Genomic DNA, 14955 nt, shown 5'->3' on the forward strand with positions numbered 1-14955 from the left:
GCCTCAGCGTCGGAAAAGGAGGAGCCGCAAGTCTCTTCGTTGCGGTTGATGGTAACGTAAGAGGAATATGACTGAATTATCAAGGGCGAGGTGTAAGGATTGTCGATGAACTTGACTCTGGTAAGAGGTTTCGCGTCTAGAAAGTGGATGAGGTCAGCCACTGTGACGGTGTCATCCTCCATCGGCAGCCAGCCCATTATATCATCCCCTAAATCTACGCGACCCTCCCCGTGGGGCGTGGCCTTTTCAATGAAGAGTCGATGTCTGTTTCCTGTTCACTCTCCCCCTTACTGATTTCCTTCGTCCCTTAACGTATGTTCAGAGAGAGAGAGAGAGAGAGATTTATAAGGAGGAAATGGCTCCGAAAAACCGAAAAAGGACAATGGAAATGAGTTTCATTTTATTATTATTATTATTATTTTTTGGTAACTATTTCGTTTGATTTTAACATGAGGAATCATATGGTGCCACGTGGGAGGTAGAGGATACATGAGTGACGTGGAGAGCAGAGACCAGGTGATTAGACTTTTCCTTCCTTCCCATGGTATGGCAGGAGGAGACGGAATTTGCGTGATGGATAGGAACCCTGAAAAGAAAGCTCATCAGTAAACATTAGGATAGAAAATCTAAATATAATTGCCAAAGGGTTATGTCCCGCCAAAGTTTCACCTAATGTGAAAAATACAATTATGTAAGGTAAAAAGTCAAAATACTAACGTATGAATTAATTATTATTAAAATTTTAAATATAAGAATAAAATTATTATTTTATTATTAAATCTTAAAATTTTATAAGTTGATATTATTTTTTTTTTAAGTTTTAAAAATTAATATTTCACCTTATTCTTAAAATTTGAAAAGTTTAAATTTCACTTTTAAAGTTATTTTCCTTCTCTAGTTACTATTATTTTCAATCAATGATCAATGCTTTTTATCTATTTTTTATATTTGACCACGAAGGACAATAAAAGATAACCACCTATCACCACCAAGGACGACGAAGTATTGTCCTTTGTTGTTTAGAAGACATGACGACATTTTGTTTCTCTTCATTACCTCGTCCAAACAACAAAAGATAATGTTTTGTTATCCTTTTTAACATCATTTAGATGACGAAACGTCATCCTTCATCATTTTTTTTTTATCTGGATGACAAAAGGTCATCCTTTGTCAAAGAAGATCGTCAGTCAAATTCTCTAACCCTAAGATTAACAGTTGGATTTCCTAAGCCACCAGAAATGAAACCTAGAAATGGGAGATATGAGTGAAATGAAATTTTCTAATTTTAATTATAGAAAAAATTATTAGTTTTTTAAATTAAAAAATAAAATAATATAAATTTGTAAGGTTTTAGAGCTTTTATCCTTACCTTTTACTAAAAACTTTTATAATAATTCGTTCATAAGTAAGTTTTTAGATTTTTTTATCTACCATATATATGCTTTTGAGATTAGATTAAAACTTGGGTGAAGAATAGTCTTTTGGGCCTAATTAAATTAATTAATTATACTGATTTAAGATTAAGTTATGGTTAATTTTCATAAGACCCTTAAAAAAATCTTGCTTTGATTAACTTCGCGAGCTTTAGCTGCTTTTTCATGAAAGCTTTCATCTCAATCTCACTTGCAAAATCCCAACCTCAAGTTAATATGGGGATAAGGACTAAGTTAAAGGGTTTAAGTTTTAGCTTTAACTTGATGGGATGGGTCATGCTCGAGTTCGATTTGTATAAACCCAATATTAAAGAAATGAAATTGATAGACTTAAAAGAAAAATGATATCACCTTAATTATAATTTAATAACATAACACGGTTATTTTATCATGCTTAAATAATGTCACACTAGTGTAACATGACATTGATTTAAATAAATTAAAATGACACAAATTTATGATGGATTCAGTTTAAGATTGAGTTCAATAACATCACATATGATGGTGGCCAAAAGACTATTTCTTACTCAAGTTTTAGCCTATTCTCAAAAGTATACTCGTGATAATTTAAAAGTTTAAACACTTATTTATATGCTAGATATTGTTAAAATTTTTAGTTTGAGGCAAAGATAAAATCGTTATTTTACTACTAAACTCTAAAAATTTATATCATTCTCTCCTTAATTTAAAAAATTAATAATTTCTTTCATAATTAAATTTTGAAAAATTTGCTTTTTCCCCATTTCTAGTTTTCGTCTTCAGTATTTTAGGGAATCTAGTCGCTGATCTTCTTTGACTAAGGACAACTTTTCATCATCCAAATTATGAAAATACGACAAAAGACAAACACTTTATTGTCTGAACAACATGACAAAAGACGATGAAGCATCATCCTTCGTGGTGATGGATGACCGTTCTTCATGGTTGGACTTAGAAAATGAGAGAAAAGTGTCAACTGTTAGTTGGAATGGTGGTTGCTGAAAAAGAAAAACAAACTCTACAGATAAAATATTAACTTTTTAAACTTTGAAAATGAGATGAAGTATTAATTTTTAAAATTTATAGGAGAAATAATATAAATTTTTAGGATTTAAAGATTTATTGGTAAAATAATAATTTTATGTTCATCTTTAATTAAAAAATTTCGTAATAGTTAACTAATAAATAAGTATTTAAAATTTTTAATTACCACAGACATATTTTTAAGGTTGAATTAAAATTGGAAGAAAAATAATTCCTAGGCCTATGACTGTTTTTATTTAAGCTTGGCTGATTGCTCATTTCAAACTCAATCGTGACTAACCAATCAATTTTGGCGGGAAATTCCAGTCGGCTATTATAGTCGTGTGTCGTCACTGCTCCCTTCCCGCACTTATTAAACGATGTTCATGACCACGTTACCGGAGATAACCGATCTCTTCTCCAGACTCGCATCACATCTGCAAGCCCTAAACGAAAATGAAGAAGAAGAAGAGTCTATTAATCTCTCAATTTCAAAGCTAAATAAATCCCTAAATTTCAGCCAAAATTCTAGGGTTAGGGTTTTGGACGCCGCTCTCTCTATCCTGTGCTTCGATGCACCCAAGGTCAGTCCCTCTCTATGATTCTCTAATTACGGTTTTGAAGAGCTCGTTTTATTTGGTCTAATTGGGCAATTTCGTCATTGAATTCTTTTTAGGTTTTTGATTCGGTCATTGAGCATTCAGTGAAGACGATTATCGGTGTTTTATCTTCTTCAATTACTTCTAAAGTGATTTCCTTTCGAAATGAAGGAATTTTGCAAATCGGTAGCTCGGTTTCGCGCCACGATTGTGAGGAACTAATTGAAGCATGTAATGATGTGCTCGAGAAACTAAACGGGCGTGGTATGTATTGCGTACTTTTTTTGGGAATTTTATTGAATTTTTTTTTTTTGGTATTTAAATCTTTCTTATTTATATTCAAGGGACAATTTTTTTTGCTATTAATTCTTTAAATAACGTTCCTTTTTATAGTATTTTAAACAATTCTGTCATTTTCAATGAGCATGTTAATATATTGTAGGGGCGCTTTCACATCTGCTTTTGCGTGCGGTTGTAAGAGTAGCTGTTTCAGCATGTTGCTACGGCTTTTTGTTGCCTTTTATGATTTTGCATGATGTAAAATCTGTTGATAGCAGAACCTCTGCTGTGTCAAAGCTGATCTGTCATGTACCCAGAGAATTCTCCCTTGAAAACCATGAAATACCACTGAGGTCTGCTGTGATTAAGTTTGTTTTAACTACAATATTGTTGTCATAGTAGTCTTATGTTTGAACATAAGTTTTGGATTCTAGAGTGCCTTGCCTGGTTCTTAATGTTTCAATTCTATTTTATGGCTGTTGAATTCTTTAAATTTTCACTGTTTTTTTTTTTTTTTTCATTTCATACAGGTTGCTCTTCTGGTATCTTGATCCAGTCACGCTGAAGCATGATGTTTCAAAAATTTTAAAACATACCACTGAGAGGCCTTTCCTTTGTTTGAAGGAAGAGTTTCATGAGAGACTGGATTGGCGTGCTATAGTTGTATGCTTGGCACTTTCTCCTACAATGTTTATTGAGACAAGAGCTCTGCTACATAACTGGTTTCTGCTAACGTGTGTTTCTATTTCTGAATCTTGTGGATGTTCACCATGTTTCATGATAATTCCTTTTATATGCTTTTGTTGTGCTGGAATTATTGAAGCTTTGGGATATTTTAGTTTTGAGTGTATGCCTAAGTTTGCTAATCTTCATCTGCATAAAGCTCATAATGGTTGTTTCTGTAACTTTTTCATTATTTTCTTTGGCTAAATTGGTCCTCTGTTGCTTATGATACCTGATTCTAACAATTTGATGCACTTTCTAGCTAATATGTGCCTATCACCTTTAGGAGGAATCACATTTCTTTTTGAATATTTTATCAGAGCACATACTGGTAGCCTGCATTGGAATTTTAATTTTATAGCTTAGTTTCTAACTCTATGTCATGGCAATTTAAATTATTTTTACAATTCTTATTACAATTCTTCCTGATTTTATTTTAAATTATTTTTGTATTAATGAACAGAATTTGTTATTTCCGTAATATCTTCTTTTCAAATATTATCTACCTATGGATTCTCTTTACCATTTCAGTTGCCATAAATAACTGATCACTTTTTTTGTCTTTGCCTGTGCCTAACTTGAGGATTTTAATGGGAACCTGTCATGCATGGATGAGTGAATCCTAAGTTATTGAGTTTAACCAAAATTATGTTGGTTAATATAGAAAGTTTATAGTGCCGCAACCCCCTCCCTTTCTTTTCCCTATTCTGAGATTCTACTTATAAATTCTTATTTGGATATTGTCTTTGTATCAAAATGCATAACCCATATATCATATTGATTTAGTTTTGCAACAGGGGTCTGACTTCCATATTGGAGCTTCTTATTGGATTAGTCTCTGTGATTCTGGACATAATTTCCTGTCCATCATGGTGGGGCCTATCATTGGAATTTGGATCTAAGCTAACATTTTCTAGTGCTTATTTTCCTCACAAGAACCACTTACTGAGGATGCTGGCTGGGCCACTTACGTCTGAAAGTCTTATATGTTTAGTTCATGCTACCAGCAAACCAGTTTTTCGTGTCACAAAAGTTGATCCAACTGTCAACCCATCTGCAATGAAGGTTGTGACCATAGATCATAAATCTAACTGGTAAATTCTTGTGCTTACTGTACATGCACAATCTGAGGTAGCTATTCTATTTTGATCCAGTTAATCTAGAACTGCTTATAATTGTTGCATAGCAGGGCTCTGGCAATCAGCTTTCCTGATTGGTTCTATTTTGCTTCCACGTTACTTTTCTCTGAGAGTTTTCAAGGAAATTTTCATTTAAAGTGCTTATCGGGAAAACCTAAAATTGGACAAATGCAAGATGGGGAAGCAGTATCTGCTGCTGCAGCAAGGTACATTGCGTGGATTCTGAACCCCATCGATAAATCTAAGCAGGAGTTGCTGGTTGAAATTTTGACTAAAGTATCAGAGGCTTGGACCTTTAACCAATTTAGCTCAGGTAAAAATCACTTTGACAGCAATGAGGATCATGCACTTGAAAAAGAATATGATTGTCAAAGTACTGGACTCTGGCTTAAAGAATTCCAAAGCTTATATGTGCAATACAGTACGGTGTGTGTCAAGGATTGTGCCTCTCATGAAGTGAAAGCTTCCACTGGTCTTAGCCTGCAGCAAAATGTGCTGTTTAGGAGAATTCCCCTCGGGATTTTGGTTGGGTTCCCCAACTGTATAACTGAAGAGGGATGTGAATTGCTGCTGCATTATGCTGCAACTGGTAGAATCAATCGTTTGTGGGAAACAAATGTTGTTGGATTGAAACATGGACAATGGAAATCTCATGAGCTGGAAGACTCAGTTATGTCACATGCTAAATTCAGCAAAAGGGAGGCTACAGCAGGTGCCTGTCTTGTCTTCAGCTTAACTGATATTATTGAGAGTATGTCTATGTCATTATGTGAAACGGAAGAGAAAGGAGTAGATTTTATTTGCCTGGTGAAATTAAAGACCGCCAAGTACTTGATCAATTGCATTAAGAGGTTAATCCAGCTCCATATTGATGGAGATGGAGTTCAGATGCTAACAGATCTGTCGAGTAGATTCATGCGATGGAGGCATCAGGGGCAAGTAGTAGTTCAGGTCGACAAAGATCTTGATGAGGTCTTTAATGCTTTAACTAACCTTTAGCTTCCTGTTTTTGTATATTACCATGGAGAGGAAATGATTTGTGTAAATTTTTTTTTTTTTTGTTATTTATTTTTACTTTTCTTTTGGGAAATATATTGAAGGAGAGAGCTATCTATAGATGATAATCAGAAAGTTATTGTATAAATTGTGCAAAGATATGCAAGCCTGTTGAATATTGCTGTGTCCATCTGCCAACTTGTTATATTTTTCCTTTGTTGAAGCCACCAAGCACTCAAGTCTCAGGTCAGTCAAGTTACAATATAATTGTTGAAGAAGCAAGACATAGCAAGCGTGAACATCTTGCATATGGTTTGCTGCTGATTTTTTGTTTTTTTTTTTAATTTTTAATTTTTAATTTCTGTTAAATTCATTTGTCTGTGCTGCGTGATAGACCGGAAAAATATGAGGCATGTGTTATCTTTGTCTATATGACCAGAACTCAAGTGACATAATTTGTTACTTCCCATTTTATTTTTGCAAGGAGGGCAACAAAAGTAATTTCCCAAGAAAGTTGCAGGTGAAGATTAAAAATCAGTAAGCTGAGGAGTAACCGTATGAATGATTGTTTTAGAATACAACTTTTTTCATTTTGAAAAATTGCCTGTCTGTGTTGATGAAGTACCCCCACTTACCTCAGTGCTTTCTCTGCATTATTTAAAGCTGTTTTTCCACACTTTCCTATTGTTCTTTAGACCAAACTGATTCTGTTTGGATTACCACCCCATTCCTGGAACACAACCAATAGGTTTCCAGTCGGCTTCAACCATGAGCGGGGAACATGATGCCTGGAAGCAAAATCTTCGTAGTGAATATTCATCCTGGAGAAAAAAATGATAACCGAAAGAAAAAGCAACACCATTATCACCATATTTGAGAAACATTTCCGCAGTTTGATGCCATTTCAAACTACAAGAAGGTCCAGTGTGATGCAATCACCCACCGCTATATTTGCTGGCCAGTGGTGCCCAATGCTCTGACCGTTTATCCACATAATCCCTTTTCCCATGGTTCTCAATGCCCAACATTCTACCTACATCTGCACAACCTCATTCTTTTCAGACTGAAACTTTATGATTTAATTACTGATGGTTTGAATGTGTCTAGTGATTCAGAGAACTTTCAAACCAGTATGTAATCTTACAACATTCAACTTCATTCTAATACAATTCACAGGTATCAACAAACAAGTGTGCATTACTAATTGGAATAATGATCTTCCTCTTTGCATCAACAATCAAATATTACATATGCAGAAACATGCAAAAGCTCTAAGTTTTCACTATGGAGCCTGCAAGATAAGATATTGCCTATGAGCATTTATATATGAGAGAACAAACCTTGTAAGACTATTTCTGCATAGATAAGTCTATATTGTTTTATCTTTAATTTATAATTAGTTTATCATATAATGACATATCATATAATTTTATTATTTTTACTAAATGTTAAACGTTCCTTATATTTGCCTCCTCTTAATGTTTCAGTTGCTCTTCTGGTTTCTTTCTATCTTCCATCTTCGTCCATTTGTTTCAGAGGTAATTTCATGACAACCCAACACTCCCATTTCTTAATTTCATAATTTTATTACATTCCCATAATTGAAGCTCTGATTTGTTTTGCCAAATTGAATCTGATGCTTGCTTGCTTCCAACAATTTGGTAGCCTTCTCTACATCTGGACTGTCATCACATTTGCCCAAATTACATACTAATTCTTCATTATTTTCTGTTTAATCCACAGTTTGTAATTTGGTAATGTCAGGGTCAACAGAAACTTGTAGCAACTATGCCGCCTGCCGTTTTTTCTGTTGCTGTTTTTTTTTTCAGTAAAATTTCTCTAAGCCTGGAAGAGAAATTTACCAAAAAATAATACAAACGCATATGCATGTAAATTAGATGGTTATGTAAACAGAAACCAAACGCCATTGAAAAGCTTCTTTTTATTACTTTCAATTTATTCATACACATACACAATACAATTGATTTACAGATGACTGTTGACACCACTTATATGAATGTTTTGGAACTAAAACTTCTTCATATAGGAATCATCCTATCTGCCTATATGACAAATAATTTGCCTACATTTTCCTAATTTCACATCTATTCTTGGCTTGAGCCAAATTGTGTGGTATATATGTATACTTGTAAACTTCAGCCTTTTGGTAGTGTCGAAAGTTACCACCTTGGCTGATGTAGAATGCAGAAGCCTGAATTACACACACACAGAGATCATGATGTTTATAAGTGTTTTATGTACAAATGGCGAATTGATTTGGGATTTTGTTTATTTTGTAGGCTTTGTATGGTTGAATTTCAGCTGCAGATAGCCTCAACTGAAAGCTTCTTATCGGTATTAGGACATGGATCGCCTCCAAAAACTTTGGGAACCACAGATACTGAACAAGACTGCTTCCCTATGCAATTCTGAAGGAGAAGAATTAAGAGGAACTAAAATAAGCTGAAGTTGGAAAACTCATCAATTGAACTAAAATCTTGTGACCAACATCTGCCTTTGGATATAAGACCAACAAAATGTGTTCACATAAGAACAGTATATTAGAATTAATTTGGCCATCTGTATCCCAAGTGAAGAGATTCTATTTTCTTTAAATTTCTAAATGAAAAGTCTTCAAATGAACTTACATTCTATGAAAATGAAAAGGAATAAAGAGTTATTAGAGTTCTACTTGTACCCGTTGAAGAGCGTTATATGACTTGTGAGCATGACAGCTACCCTCACGAAAGCTTCCACATGTTCCTTGTGGCAATCCATAGCTAGCAAACTTTACTTCTGAGATTTTCTGCCCAGGAGGACACCACAAATGGGCTTTGGATTGCATTTTATCTGATTTTCCAGAGGAGACTGTGTTCCAGTTGCTTAAGTTTGGTTGCCCTTCAAAAATATCAGCACATACACTTCCCGTTGTTCTTTTGACCAAAGCAATGCCCGTTGGGTCACCACCCCACTCTTCGAACACAACCAACAAGTTTCCAGTTGGATTCAGCCATGAGCGTGGAACATGATACCTAAAAGTAACATCTACCATGTGAATATTCAAACCGGGAAAACAAACAATAACAAGAATAAAGAAGCAACATTGTTCTCACCATCTTTGAGATGGCTGTCCACAGTTTGTGTGACATTTCTTGTCTGTATAAGTTCCTGCATAATTACACTCACCACAACTACCATGTGCTATATATCCAGGCCAGTGGCGCCCAATGCTCTGGCTGTTTATCCAAATCAGCCCTTTTCCCATGGTACTCATATCCAAAGCTAAGGGTTCATTGCCCGCCGGTGCATTGAAAGTAGTCTGCAGAACAAAAATTTATTATTTATATATTTGGTATATATCATTAATTTTAATAGTGGAAATGAACTGAGTTGAGATTGTTCTCACCTTGTACCATGTCAATGGTTGTTTTTGGGCCAATGATGATCCTTCTACCCATTCAACAGAGGAGCTCCCACTAACAGTATGAAGGCTTAAATCCTCACCTTTTAGACCAATCTGCTTAGATCATATAGTACATGTTTAGCTAGCTTTTGATGAATATCACTGCGAAAAACTGATACTCAAGAAGTATGCAATCATTTATGACCAATTTTCTAGCCAAATTGCATTACCTGACACCATTACTTTTTCAATTAATAAATAATTTCCGGACATTGAGATAACTTTATATCAATCCTCCACTAGATATAGTATACTTTACTTTTGCTTTTCCAACATTCAATGTCATTCTAATAATTTCACAGGGTTCAACAAAATCAATATCTCACAAACAAGGGTGTAGTACTATCTGCAGTAATGACCTTTATGTTGTATTAACAATGTGGTGCCAGTCCTCCTTGGACATAGAAATGACACATTCAAGCAAAAAATGTTGTAGTTCTTTTCAGAATAACGACTAAACTATCTACAAAAAGTAGTTGAAGCCATAGTTAAGCATGACCTACCATAACCCTAAATTTTCCTTTAGAATATTTACAGACATACCTTGTAAGACCATTGCTGTTTAGACAAGTCTCTCGTCCCCTCATTGAGACCCCTCAATGTTACTGGACCTAGCACCCCAGTATTCCATTGCTCAAAATGTGTGCCGACATTCTGAGAAATTGATAATGGAAAGAGTAAACTTCATACTTCCATTGGCAATGTTGAAAGAATAGGGACACATCCAAAAATGAGAAAACCTGACCTGAAGACCCACAGATATACTTAATAAAGAAAGCTGGTTAGCACCAACTCTCATTTTGACATTTTGACTGAAAGTTAATTTTGGATTGTCAACTCCACCATAAACAGTTCCTGAATTAAGGAAGAAAACTAATGTGAGTGGGTGATAAGTAAAGATAACGCATAATGTTCATTTGAAATTAATAATCGGCCAACTTCTGATTGTGTGTCAATATTCCTTTCACCTGATAGCTGACCATTAATGAAAACATGCAGTGCATGACCAGCAGACCAAATGGTAAGAAGAGGATCTTGTCCATTCTTCAGAAATCCTTCGTTAGAGTCTATATTTACACTGAGTAGAAAACAGAAAACGTATTGATAAAAATCAGTTTCAGAAGATTGTATCAACTATTTTCAAATTTAAGAAATGTCTCAAGGAAGAGAAGAGGTAATAAGTCAAAACCACTGACTTTGTCATATACCACAAGTAGTCCGAAGCATCTCTAGTCACATTTAATTGTTCCCACAGCCCATCAGTGGTAAAAGTCTTATCATCACTAGAAGAGGCACTTTCTTCAATGTATGACTGCCAAGAAAATGTGCTGACAGGTGTCATCTGTTTCAGGGAGCTTTGGGCACCAAGCTGTTACAATCAGAATTCAATATTCAAATGATCATTATCTATATCTTTTCTACATTGAACGTCATAGTATGTTTTACGATGCTTCTTCCATAACAGAATGTAGAAAAACTAATAAAAAACATAGATTATAAGTGTTAAGTAGATATTAAGAAAGAGTTACTATATTGCAAGATGATGAAGTCTTCTTCTTACCCTAGCAGTGTTAAAAACTGCAGTTTTGCAGTCAGGGAGGATGCTGATGGACCAAGGTGGCAGTTCATATTGCATATTTTGAAAATTCACTTTTGCCGAGGATGTTGTGTCATAGTTAGCAAGGAATGCCGCACAAGATCCAGATTTTGGGTTAAATACATGAGCCTACAGATAATTATAATAATTAGAAGCTCAATTTTCAAAGATGAAACCCAAGTCTTAAGTCTGATTTTCTTCTACTTTGCTCAAAGGCTTACCTCTTGATTATTTCCGAGTGAAGTCACAGTGGGATCTGTCGAAACTAAAGCTGATTCACATAGTTTGATGGCTTTATGCAAATCTCTCAAATGCCCCCATTTTGGTTCCCTTAGTAATCCTGGTATAAAACAGAAAACTCAGACCAATGCAGAATATGATGTTTAGAAATCCTTAAATATTCAGTCTTTTAATCAGGTGGCAGCATAATCACGGTGTTAGTCTAATTTAAAGTAATTAGAATCTTTAATGCTGGAAGTTCACAATGCAGCCACACAGCTCTAGGATGAAAAACATGTTTGCTTACCATATTCATCTAAAGGAGCATCATAATCATAGCTAGTAGCAATGAAGGGGCCACCGGCTGTCCGGCCAAAATTAGTTCCTCCATGGTACTGAATAAGGAAAAAAATCATTTACAGAGCTGAAGAAAAACTTGATCCGAAAGATGAAAGTGGATTAATTTACCATGTAGTAGTTTACGAATGAACCTCCATTCTGTATGAACCTTGCCACAGAAAAAGCCACGTCTTCTGCTGGTCTTTGAGGAGTTGGACCACCAAACGCAGTGAACCTAATTAAACAGGGAAAAACGGAAAGGTCATTTTATGGAGGAGATTCCAAAATTTCAGAAAACACGTTAACTACTTGCAACTGATTACAAATATAGAAAAGGAATGAAGAGAGAGAGAGAGAGAGAGAGAGAGAGATGGGCTCTATAGGGAAGAATTACCAGCCAGTCCAGTTTTCTGTCCACATTTTGGGTTTATTTTTCTGGTTTGGGACAAAATTTTCACAGTAGAAACCATTGCAAGTGTTTATCTGTCAGGTGAAAGATTGGTCAGAGAAAGATTGCCTGGAATCTTCTTGTACAGTACTTCAAGCATAATTACTGGTGATTAAACAACTTCAAGAACTCACCAAATTAACCCCTAAAAGTATATTTTCACCATAAACAATTAGAATAGTATCTTTCAATTGAATTTTCAAAGCGAGTTTCTAATAATTGAGAACATCATGTGAAAAGGGACATGCTCATGATTACATGTTATTACTTGCTCAAAATCAGAGAAAACAGAAGAAAAGACAAAAAAAAAAAAAAAAAGAAAGAAAGAAATTAAGAGATTGAAAAGACCCCGTGAAATTAAATTGAAAAATAGGCAACACCCGAAAGCGTTTAAGATATACTACCACTAACACCTACTAATTTGAAGAAGACAGCTTACTATTGAGAACCCCACCAAGAAAGGAGGCGCCATAATAAAGAAAGACAGCCAAACGCTACCAAGCAATGAAAAGAAAAAAGCTAAAAGTGAAGCCGGTGGAATGAAAAAGATGGCAAAGAATTTCTTACAACTGGATCAGGAGCATCATCTTGTTTGCACATAACCCATGGGACACCAGTGTCAAGACCAACAGCCATTTGAGCAGCCCATTTCGTATAAGCTTTACCAGGAGCGCCAATTTCCCATTCAACGGGTCCAAATTCATTCTCTATCTGGAAATAATGCAATTATATAAAATCTGTGTGAACAAAACTTAAAAGAAAAGTAAAAATAAAAAATAAGCCATTTCTACAAGACAAGTGAGGATCATAATGGGAGAAGCTTCCCACCTGTGACAAAATTATTGGACCACCTTGTGTTTCAAACAACTTTTCTGCCTTCATCATGCTGACTATCTTCTCCGTGAATTTTTGCATTGCCGCCTTCATTACAAGACAAATTAATCATCTGATTAATGAACTCAATACACCAAATTAATCCAGAAAAAGACATTAGAGAAAAAAATGAACCAATATAGTGTCTAACCTTGAAAGGTTCATTGTCTGTTCTAAATTCAATTCCAGGAACATATTTCAGCCAAACAGGAAAACCCCTGAAGCCAAACAAAAACATTGTAATACAAGTAAAGTTATTTATTAAAACAAGAGAGAGAAAACGTAAATGCTATTACCCAAAGTTCCATTCTGCACAAACATAGGGGCCAATCCGGAGATGAACATAAAGGCCAGCTTGCTGAACGAGCTTAATGAACCGAACAAGATCATATCTGTCCTCAAAGTAATACTGAAAATACAGAATTTCAATATAAATAAGACCAATTAGTTATTAAACCCAGAATCAAAAGGAGAAGAAGAAGAAAAATCGCAATAACATATTAAATTCAAATGCAGTACTTTCCCAGGAGAAGGCTCATGTCCATTCCAGAAGACATAAGTTTGTATAACATCCAAACCTCCATCTTTGGCCTTCTGAATAAGATCAGGCCACATCTGCGATTGCAATAAATTCAGAAAAAAAAAAAAAAACTCAGTTTGAAAAAAGACTAAAAGAAAAAATTCCCATGTGTCAGAAGTCCACAAAAATTGAAAAGAAACACTGAGGAGCCACATTGGCAATTTCAGTACCTGAGGAGTACTTCTGGGATAATGAATGGAGCCAGAAATAAGAATCCTTCTCTGGCCATCAATGATGATAGCTTTATGGTCATAGGACACAGTTGCTTCCACAAAACAAACCCATGAAGAAAACAGCATTAGCAGCAACATAAACATGTTGGTTATCAACATGTCGGTCCTTGAACCTTCGAACCCCATACAACCTCGGGTGTTCCTCGGTACAAATCAATGGCGTTTTCAAAAACTCAGTATCGAGTTTGAATACTATACATTAAATACACAGTAATGAGGAGGGAGAGAGAAAGAAGAAACAAAAAAAGAAAGTTTTTTTATTTCTTCTTTTGAGAATAAAATGTCAAAAGCGAAAGAGGGGGCAGAGAGAGCACGGTATGAAGATTGAAATTTGGTTGGTTTCGGTACACAATGAATTAGAGTGGATTGGAAGGTGCCACTTCCAGCTGCTTTTAAAGCACTTGAAAAAAGCCATGGGACCCAAAATTTTGACGAGCGCGTAGCTAAGCTTTGGTTCTCTCGACTCAACCTCGTTCACACGGGAAGATAAGAGCTTTTCCACCATTAACAATGTCCTTGGTTTGTTGGGTTTGGTAGCCAAAGCTAAATTTCAAACTAAAACTGAAGCATTTAAGATTTGTTTTGGGGACCATCTGTAGCCAATTTCAAGGCTTTCAATCCAGCTTCTTGAATACTTTCAGAAAGATTCCTTTATTCCGTGTACATACAGTCTATTTTATCTCATGGAGTAAGCTTTCGTGTATGAAAACGAAGGCAATTTTACTTCACTCGAACCCATTTTTTAAATTGAATCGATCATATCAAACAAATAAAATTTAAGTTTAATAATCAGTTTCACAACCATTATTTCAAAAGTATAATTTTCAAATTCTCTTTAATAAAGTTTCAAGATTATACCTTTATCTTGTCTAATAAAGTTATAATTCATTCAACACTGAAAAAAAAGCTTAACTCCACATAAAATTTTCTGTTTAAAAAAAACAATTAATGGAAGGTTAAGCTGGGTTTTAGTTTGAAATTATTAAATTAGTTGTTATAATTAATTTATGTAATGATAAATTGTTATCATCA

General features: G+C 34.9%; 2 protein-coding genes across 2 annotated transcripts; one reads left to right on the forward strand and one right to left on the reverse strand.

Annotated features, from left to right (window-relative positions):
* Positions 1–2720: 2720 nt before the first annotated feature.
* LOC123193955 lies at positions 2721–6361 on the forward strand. Its single transcript, XM_044607038.1, has 6 exons — positions 2721–3019; positions 3112–3298; positions 3477–3666; positions 3844–4047; positions 4834–5130; positions 5226–6361. Exons 1-6 carry the CDS (start codon positions 2816–2818, stop codon positions 6172–6174), a joined length of 2031 nt encoding a protein of 676 aa, XP_044462973.1. The 5' UTR covers positions 2721–2815; the 3' UTR covers positions 6175–6361.
* Positions 6362–8078: 1717 nt separating this feature from the next.
* Positions 8079–14467, reverse strand: LOC123193954 (beta-galactosidase-like). The gene is made up of 19 exons (XM_044607037.1): positions 13861–14467; positions 13630–13725; positions 13407–13519; positions 13262–13328; positions 13066–13158; positions 12805–12948; positions 12184–12272; positions 11919–12024; positions 11758–11845; positions 11453–11571; positions 11196–11360; positions 10831–11003; positions 10603–10712; positions 10380–10489; positions 10178–10288; positions 9578–9688; positions 9285–9490; positions 8870–9203; positions 8079–8600 (listed from the first exon to the last, which is right to left on the reverse strand). The coding sequence occupies exons 1-19, from the start codon at positions 14047–14049 to the stop codon at positions 8490–8492; spliced, it is 2535 nt and encodes an 844-aa protein (XP_044462972.1). The 5' UTR covers positions 14050–14467; the 3' UTR covers positions 8079–8489.
* Between the last annotated feature and the right edge of the window lie 488 nt (positions 14468–14955).

This window comes from Mangifera indica, chromosome 13 (assembly GCF_011075055.1).
Source record: "Mangifera indica cultivar Alphonso chromosome 13, CATAS_Mindica_2.1, whole genome shotgun sequence".
NCBI lineage: Eukaryota > Viridiplantae > Streptophyta > Magnoliopsida > Sapindales > Anacardiaceae > Mangifera > Mangifera indica.